At 42.0% G+C, this 9,550-nt stretch overlaps 1 protein-coding gene across 5 annotated transcripts in view; it reads right to left on the reverse strand.

The window, feature by feature from the left end:
* Positions 1–2,467: 2,467 nt before the first annotated feature.
* zfta (zinc finger translocation associated) overlaps positions 2,468–9,550 on the reverse strand; it is a 13,413-nt gene continuing 6,330 nt past the window's right edge. For 4 of the 5 annotated variants that reach the window (XM_020594945.1, XM_020594944.1, XM_020594942.1 and 1 more), the window contains exons 4-5: positions 7,062–7,511; positions 2,468–5,493 (exon numbers count right to left, since the gene is read on the reverse strand). In XM_020594945.1, the coding sequence (XP_020450601.1) occupies positions 5,018–5,493; positions 7,062–7,511 (926 nt within the window). In that variant the 3' untranslated portion in view covers positions 2,468–5,017. The remainder of the gene's footprint in view (positions 5,494–7,061; positions 7,512–9,550) is intronic. The other variant, XM_020594943.1, reaches the window with a different exon arrangement.

Consider the following 9,550-nt stretch of genomic DNA (forward strand, 5'->3'; position numbering starts at 1 on the left):
GCGATGGAGTGGCGATGGATGGGCGACCTGTCCAGGGTGTACCCCGCCTTTGCCCGATTGCCGGCCGGGATTGGCTGCGCCCCCGTGACCCCGCAAGGGACTAAACGGTAGAAAATGAATGCTTCAAAAACATTTCACCAGCACTCAAAATCAAACAATGCTTTCAGATCATACACAAATGAGTCAATCATATACACACTGCAGCTCAGTCATTAGACACTACATCAAAAAAAGGAGAACACAGCATCCAGGACATGTAGTTACAACAAAAAAAGTTTATTGTATAGTGAATTTACCAAAAATCATGTTACGATAGAAGAAGAAGGAAAACACATCAGAAAGATTATTCTGCCTCAGGATCACGTCTTTGAGCTGGGCCCGGCCAGAGGGCTTCATCTAAGTCGCCGGCAATGTTGTCCCTTGCCAGGCAATGGGCAAAAAACCCTCTGGTGTGGTGGATCCAGCCTTGACAAGACTGCATGTCTATGTCACTGCAGGCCAGTTCCATTGCCTGTAAGAGATTTTCCCTGGTATATGGGTTTTGGTCATAGACTTTCCACCGCCATGCAGAGAAAAACTCTTCTGTTGGGTTGAGGACAGTGCTGTATGGTGGAAGGACCACATTCTGTTCCTGGTCTTACTCTTCCTCGTCCTTTTTGTCCAACACCTGATATTCCTCTACCTCTCATATTGTTATCCATAGTTGATGGATGTACCCGTGCCATCTGTGCACTTTGAACTGGCATCAGCCATCCTGCATGGTGTGGTCTGTTGGAGCAGCAGCATTACAGAGAGGGAGAGGAAGAAGCTGGATAAGGTTATTAAGAACCAGACCAGACCATCTGCTCCCTCTCAGACACACTGAGCAGTTTCACAATACCAATCAGAATAAACTAAATCATAAAGCAAAGCAATGGAGTAATGTTATCTGGCCTGGAAAAGAGAGTGTGAATTGGCAGAGACCGACCCTAACCAAGTGCAGGATCAGTGAGCACAGACACCAGTGCACTGCGATGTCATATAGTACGCGAGAACACGCTGTTGCAGGACCGAGCACGTCAAGGTCCCCTGGTTTACTGGAATGAACCTCTTGGTTATTTAATTGATGAGACCTCACCAGTCGTAAAGCAGTTTGGTTCTATACTGTATGACTTCGCTAATGATTTAAGATTACAGAGATTCACCAGATTAGCGGGCTCCGTCAGAGCATTCAATGATTAAGGAAAAAGCAGATGTCAAGATCACTGGGTATCAAATAGATGCGGAGCGACTGTTCAACACAACATGCGCTTTCCGGTGCGCGAACATTTAGACTTTAATGAAGAAGCATTCAAACACCTGGATAAACGTGTGTACAAGGACCTCTGCAAAAAATTCAGCAACGAAAACACGTTGTTTTAGTTGTTTCTGAGAGGCACATCAGTTGGAGAGTAACATCGCCCACACTCTCAAAAAGCACATGACTAACCCACCAAAGAAAGGCAACAAGATCAGCAGGTTCTTTTCCAATGTGCACAAGTCCATCTGCAAGCACTTCCGGAAGTAGTTTGTCTTAGGAAAAAGCATTTCCTGGTGTTTTGGGTTTACTCCGGGTACTCCGGTTTCTTCCCATTTAAAAAACATTTAAATCATCACTCTAAATTAACTGACTGATTAATAACTGATTAGACCTTACAAATAAATTACAAATTAAAATTCTGACACACAGAAAGTCTTAAGTCTTAAAACTCGAAAGCATGGACACCCAAACATTCCACCCATTTGTGATGGTGTGTGGACAGGAGTGTCCACATACTGTTGACTACACTATAATATTGTGTCAATAAGCAGACAGCCTCATGGTGTGGAGCATTTATTCAAAGATCACTGGGAGGAGAATGCATATTGTTGGCCATGTACAGTGAGCAAATGTCAAAGAGAAGAAAAGTGAGAAGCTGATCATTCACATACACAGTATAAACACACACAAATGCATCACGTCCCACATCCCCCGGTGCTTTATCATTCATTTCACTGTGACTTTACTTCATTTTAAATAATTAAGTGCTATGTCAGATTTGTTCTGAGCCAGAGTGGACCAGTGAGATGGAATCGGGACAATCTTTGTTTGGGCAGACTTTTCCTTCACTACCACAATAGTTTTGTATCAAAAAAATTCTGTTAATTCTTCAGAAATTTAGCAATTTAGAATTAATACCTAACAGAATAATAGGGCCATTTGTAAATCAAATCAGAATATTTTAAGCAACAATTATAAGAACAAAGTTGCAATTCTGAGAAAAAAGTCATTACAAAGTAATTATTTTGAATGTGAACAAAAAGTGACAATATTACTATATGAAATCTTACAAGTACCACACTTAGAGTAAAAAAAACATCATACAGTGGGGCAAATAAGTAATACTTATTTCGTGCAATAAAATGGAAATAAATGATTTGAAAATCTAACAATGTGATTTTTCTGGAGTTTTTTTTGTAGATTCTGTCTCTCACAGTTGAGGTGTACCTATGATGAAAATTACAGAACTGTCCATATTTCTCAAGATATGACTTTTCTTCTCAACATGACTACTTCATTCTAATCTTACAACTTTTTTGTCAAAATATGCCTTTTCTCCTAACGTATTTGTTTCCAAATTACAACTTAAACCTAATATTATGATTTTTTTAAAGTGCTGAATCCTTTTTTAAAGACTACAATGTAATTCTCTCAATATAATGCCTTTATTCTCAAAGTATTTGAACTTTATTCTCATAATCTTTTTCTCTTCTTACTTTTAGTTCTTCTTCTAGATCAGTGTTTGATGAGTGGCCCTAATATTGTGGCATCACCTAAACAACCCAAAGCAGACACATGTATACAGTGTCTTCAAATGTCAACAGCTTACATGTTCCTAAACATTTACTGATCAAATGGTTGTTGATGAAAACAGAATCCCTGAGTTAGTTTTCAGGTGAAAAGGTGACTTTTCTTTTGCAGACAGCTTAAGTTGTTCTTCACCTTCTTTTGTTGCATAAACGATGAAGGATCAAATGTAACATTATGAAAGCTGGAGCAAACGTTTCAAAATGAATGCAAAGTCCAATGATGTTAAAGAGAAATTTTGAATAAATAAAAAAAATGGACATAATAACAAACACATTTTGTAAAAACCAGTGTGCATAAAAGTGCTTGTAAAGGAAAAACAATTCTAACTTTTCTTTTTATGCTGCTTGTAGCTAAGATGAGTTGTGAATGTGGCAACAATGCAGAATGACAGAGATAACATATCTCATTATAATGAATTAGAGAGGAGGACGTCCTTCTCCACTGTAAACAAGGAATTAAATACACTAATCTGACCTCACTGACTGCACGCTGGCATTCATTGTCTTTAGCAGTAACATCAAACACAGTCTCTTTCTATTGGCTGTACAGAAGGAAAGCTGGGGCTAAGTACATTTTTGGGGACAAAGTGCTGCGTTGTATTCAGATAGATTATCGTAAAACTAATTCAGTTCGGCCTCGCCGAAGACTGTTCCTACCTTCCTGAGAGCATTAGACTCTAGCCCCAACCAGAAACAAGCCCCAGGCCCCTTCCTGGATGGGAAAGATAACTGGTAGACAAGAAATATATGATTACAGATATTTCATTGAGCCATTCAAAACAACAAGTCCAGGTACTCACTGTGTGTTGAAGGAACTGAACAATGCATGAAGGAGTTCTAATGTCTAAAGCCCCATTTCTGGTATTAGTCCCCACTTATAACAGAAAATGACTCAGCACAATTCAGTTGTGTTCTTGTAAAATAGCTCATGCTAGAAGCATCAAGTGACTCCTTAAAAAGCTAGCTAACAAACTACTGTAGCCACCGAGCTAGCCAGAAATATGCACTAGCAGCCACAAATGCAATCTTTCCTCTGCCCCCAGGAACCGTCCTATACCCATACTGTACCGGGGTCTATGTGTTTCCATTGTCTTAGAAGCAGAACGTGCCCATGCTGAAACCGTGCTGAACAGCAGGATACCTGGCCCTACCCAGAAGCAGGGCCCAAAGCATGCTGTTCCACCATCAACCCGGCCGTCTATGTCACTCCATTGTGATTGGCAGAGAAAATTAAGCAACAGGAAATGTCTCAGCTGAAGAAGGAGAGAGAAAGAAGAGGAAAGCAGTGCATTATGAAGAAATAAAAGGAAACCAATACAACAGCTATGTCTGGAATCTATGTTTTCTCTGTTATTTGCCTACAGAAGACACTACAGTGAGATATTCTGTAAAAGCAACGCTCCTGCTGTGCAATGGAAACACAACCATGTATTGGGACCTGGGCCAATAGGTGGCCAGGTGGCTTGAATACAGGATGGTTCCTGGTGGCAGTGGAAAGACAGCAAAAGTGAAAGTGGATCTTGTGGGGTTTCCAATTCATGGAAGCTTTCTTTGTATGCTCTAGAAAATGATCAAGCTTTGTTAGCTACAGGGGCAGGAATGTTTCATGTATGCTATGTTTTAATGGTACGTACAGATACTTGGTGATAGCTGTTAGGATTTGGTAGGTATATCTGCACAATGCTCGTTCTGTGCATCCATACAAATGTACATGCACAGATGTGAGTAGTAATCTCTTAAATCCCATGAGGTCCTCAACTAATACTGATCCTTTAAAAATAAGGCTTTAGATTCAAGCGAGTGCCTGGACTTTGACTTTTTAGGCCATGACATTTTTAGGTTGTGTCTTTTCCTCTGTGGCAGTCGCTCCCTGCCACTTTAAGCATACTTGAACTCTTGGGTTCAGATTTAAAGGCAAATCCAGTCTTTGTCAACTAGGGTCTTACCCTCATATTTCTATCCATTACAAGCTGGTTTTATAAGTTACCCAGCACCTGTTTGTAGAGAATAGGGATATCTGACAAGAACAAAGCCAAAGAGGGCAAAGAGAGACCATGTTTGACAAATGTCTGAATTTCCCTTAGAGAAAGAAAGTGGAGGGCTGTTTCTGAACAGGGGCCATGTGAGGAGCAACAGATGGAAGCCCTTTCTAAGTGCCAAAGTGTGCTGGACTGGGAGCCAGCTCAGTGTGTCCGTGCTCCTGGGGGCAGAAGCAGTCATCAGAGTGGATGAAATGCAGGGTGGTCTGGGTGTAGCTGAGCAGGGTCTGCTGCTTCTCCTCCGGACTGTAGTACAGAGAGTGGGGGTGTACCTGCTGGATGTGCCTCTTGATGGTGCTGACCTTCAGCGTGGCCAGAGTGGCTCCGCACACCATGCATATCAGCCCATGTCTCCTGCAGTCATAGTCCATCAGGTACTCCATCCGCCAACGCACCTGGTAGTTCCTCCTCTGGTCCTTCCCGGGGTAATGGCTGTGGCGAGCAAGTGTGGCGCTGCTGTCCCTCGCTTTGCCCTTCCCTCCACTCACACCCTCCTCCTTCTTCACCATTTTACTGGCTGTTCTAACATCAGGGAAGACGTCCGCATTCGTCCCATCTGTAGTAGCTTCACGACGCCTGATTTCTGCTAAAAGAATAAATAAATGAGAGGAACATGCAGCTTGAGTTAAACTACCTCATTTTAATATTCTTGTCCATTTCCTCAGCCACAAACAAAGCTGCCCTTCTTATACAGCAAGTTACAGTATTATATTTTTCTGTCTTTAATTTACAATATGTTAAAATTTGTATGAAATGGATTCTGTTGTATCATTGAAAGTGAAACAACAAACTGCATTCTAACTCCAACTAGGACACACTTTAGCCATCCTATTCACTCATATCAAATTATTCTGTCAGCTACAAACACTATTAGCTACAAGTTCTCAAGGAATTGTGCCTTTATTAAAATTCTCATATACTGTACATGCGCAATAGCTGGGTCAGTAAGCTCACAGGTATGACAAAATCAGTGTAATGTACATTTACATCAGTCATGTCCAGGGGCGGCTCTGGAAAATTTGGCATGGGGTGGCCAGGCTGGGGCACAGACTCAGAGAAGGAAACATATGTCAAAAGTAAATCAAACCCCTAGTTGTATGAAATAAATAAGCATACATGATTAAGAATCTAATTGTTAAGTTTGTGTAAAAATGAGACACACAGTACTTTCTTTAGCTAACCCTCACCCCTAACTGAGGCTATTCATAACAAGTTTTCTCAGCAACAAAATTGGAGAAATAAATGTAAAGATCATGCTGCATGCATGATATTAAATAAAAATAACTTGACCAATATCAATTACTATAAAGCCCCAGAGAAATGTTACTTGTGTGCAATTTAAGGCAACAATATGTCTTTGTTTTTCATTTTTCATTCACTAAAACTAACAAACATCACATCTTGACTCTGGCCACACCCTTAGCTCCGCCTATGATCCTGTCATTCTCACCACTCTGATATGAGTCTTGGTTTTACACAGACATACAATTTTTATTCACTCATCTATTCCACTCACTTCTACTTGACAGATGTTTAAATTGCCATCAGACACTTCCTGCAGATGTTTCATATTAAAAGCCTGCATGAACCTTGACACCCAAAGTCTGATTTCTTAAAAAACTAGCTAACTAACTAAAACATAAAAACACTTGTGGCTGTTTTAGAAGGATGCATTTTCAATATTACATGGCTTCAAGAATTAACTTGTTTTAAGTTGCCTTGGACAAAAACAACTACCAAATAAATGCAAGTATAAATCTAAGTTGAAAGCTTTAAATGAAATGTGAAATATCTGTGCAGGAAGTCTTGTTGATACAAGCTTAACACCTGCACCAAAATGGAAATGTAGAAGCTACTAGAAATTATAAAAGTGGATTAAAAACTATTTCTTTTAAATAGAGAAGAAGAGGCATGGAATTATTGCTGTGGAAATGTAGATTATTCTGATTTTATCAAGTCAATGGGAGAACACAGAGAAATGGTTAATTCTGCATTAATAGAAAAGTAAAACAGCAGATCAGAATGAAAAATTAAGTAAAATAAGGAATGAAGCTCTGTCTCTAGTATAAACTAGGTCTCTCTCATATAATAAAGGTGACAATTTAAGAATTTACAGTTTTCCAGTAGTAAAAACAATAGCTAAAGTCATCTCACCATCTTGAATTTGCAAGCCTTCACTAGAATAATCTTTGGTCCAGGCAGCAGCCATGGCTTCCCTTTCTTGTCGGCTCAGGGTTGTGGTCTCAGGGTGACACTCCTGGATGTGGCGGCGGAAGCTGCTAACCTTGGTTTCGCACAGGACCTGAGAACACACCATACAGAACGTACCCCGGCCCTGAGGACCGTAGGCCACCAGGTAGTCTAGGCGGAGGCGCCATGGGTCACCCTCACGTAGCCGCTTCTTCCTGGGCTGGCGGAGGGGCTGGGGTCCCTCTTGTTGAGCTCCGACGCCTCCGTCCTCACCAATAAGACAAGTATCCTGAGTGAAAGTGCCATCACCTTCTGGGTATAAGTCAGTGTCCATCTGGATGGCCTCCGCATCCTGAGCAAAGGCATCCACCCCGCCTTCTTTGGTGTTGGACTCTGATTTGTTTTCTGAGTCCTCTGTTAAGGGGCAGGGAAACATAACATGTAAAAGATTAAAAAGATGTTAAAGATTGTCAGGTCCGCTCGGCGCGACCTGCCTCTCTTCCACCTTTCTCTCCCCTGCTCTCTCAACCTGCGGGATCTGCACCTCAGCTGTGTTGCATTCGGTAATTAGCGACTCGGTTGTCAGTGTGCACAGCTGGGGTGCATCCCGATGATTACCTTCCTCCTTATTTATACCTCTGGCAGACGCTCCATCTTTGCCGGAGGATTAACAGAACTTACACCAAAATACCTGTATTGATGGTATGTATGATACATCATTTTGATTTCCGCGCTGACAGTTCCTGTGCTGTGGATCTCTTTTGTTGTTCACCACTCTCTTATTTTTCACCTATCCATCCTGTTCCTCCTACTCTCCTGGTTCCTGCCGTTAGTCTGTCTACTCCCCTGGTTGTCCTGGTCTCCTCAGCCGTCTTTGCCCAGCCCTGGCTGTATGTATTCATTGACTCTGTTCCTTTTTGTGATTCCCACCATTAAAACCACCACTTTCACCAGCACCTGGGTCAGCACTCGAGTCCTACCTCAGTTCTCCCTCATCCTCCTGGTGAGGGGGACTAACCCTAACAAAGATGGCCTTTTTGGCTCCAATGAGGCTTTTACACTGTGCCTATGTCAGAAGCTCATGGACTGTTTGAATGATCCAACCAAAGAACCATTATAGAGGATACTGTTCAGGAGCTCCTAAACTCAACAGCCCACAGACTGTGGTCAGGAGGCAGTGTTGGAAGATTCAAGAGGGTGATGGGATGTACAGGGTGCTCAGCTCAACCTGTTACCATGGCAACATGGATCCAGATAAGCAATAATAAAAAGGCTTGTTGGTGTTGGACGAGTGGATTTGTGCTTGTGATGTCAATTTCAAAGACTGATGAGACTAAATGAGAACGTAATTGTGTCAAACCTTACATTATCTGGGTCTGTAGGGCCCCACAGTCACGTACTTAGAGCTGTTTTTCTTTACTCTGTCTATTTTTAAGAGGCTGGAGAACCACTTTGGATAAAATGTGCTCAGTGTTTCCCCAGTGCCAACCACACCTTTTTTTTAATTCAGGGTATGTCCATACAAATGCTGAGTCATCCGGATCACAGTAAGCTGAAAAAATGTATAAAAAATTATCTGGACTTGGTTTTAGGTAGAAGATGTTTCACCTCTCATCCTAGGGGCTTCATCAAAAGGTATTTATCCCCTATGTGGGGTTCCAGTCCTTTGGTGGCCAACAATGTCCTCTAACGAGCCCTCACACGTGGACCGATGCCTGTTGTCCTGGTGTGAATTAAGGTGGAAATGTTTGCAGAGATTTCAAAACAGGATTGTAGATGGATGACAAGTTGTGTCTTAGTCCACCACCCCTATTTAGTGAGGGGTGTTCTACTTTTACAAAAATAGCTTCCTTAACTCCTCTCTCAAACCAGCGATGTTCTCTGGAGAGAATCTGGACTTCACTGTCCTCAAAAGAATGTCCTTTGTCCTTCAGGTGGAGGTGGACTGCTGACTCTGGTCCACTGGAGTTGGCCCTCCTGTGTTGGGCCATGGGTTTGTGAAGCGGCTGCTTAGTTTCACCAATGTACAAGTCGTTACACTCCTGACTACACTTAATGGCATACACCACATCACTCTGTTTATGTCTGGGTGTTTTGTCCTTCTGATGGACCAGTCTCTGCCACAGGGTGTTCTCTAGCTTAAAGTTGAGGACAAAGCCCCGTCTTCCTTCACTGGTACCACTCCCAGTCACTTGTTCCGCTACATGGAGAGAGGAGTCAAAGAAGCTATTTTTGTCCAAATAGAAGACCCCTCTCTAAATAGGGGTGGTGGACTAAGACACAACTTGTCATCCATCTACAACTCTGTTTTAAAATCTCTGCCCACACGTTCCCACCCTAATTCACACCAGGACAATAGCTGTCAGTCCACATGTGAGGGTTCAAAGACAGGTAATGACTCTCACTGATACCGGGCTATAACGAGTCAGTCGTTAGGGGACATTATTGGCTAA

The sequence above is a fragment of the Monopterus albus genome, unplaced genomic scaffold (assembly GCF_001952655.1).
Source record: "Monopterus albus unplaced genomic scaffold, M_albus_1.0 scaffold25.1, whole genome shotgun sequence".
In the NCBI taxonomy this organism is placed as follows: Eukaryota; Metazoa; Chordata; class Actinopteri; order Synbranchiformes; family Synbranchidae; genus Monopterus; species Monopterus albus.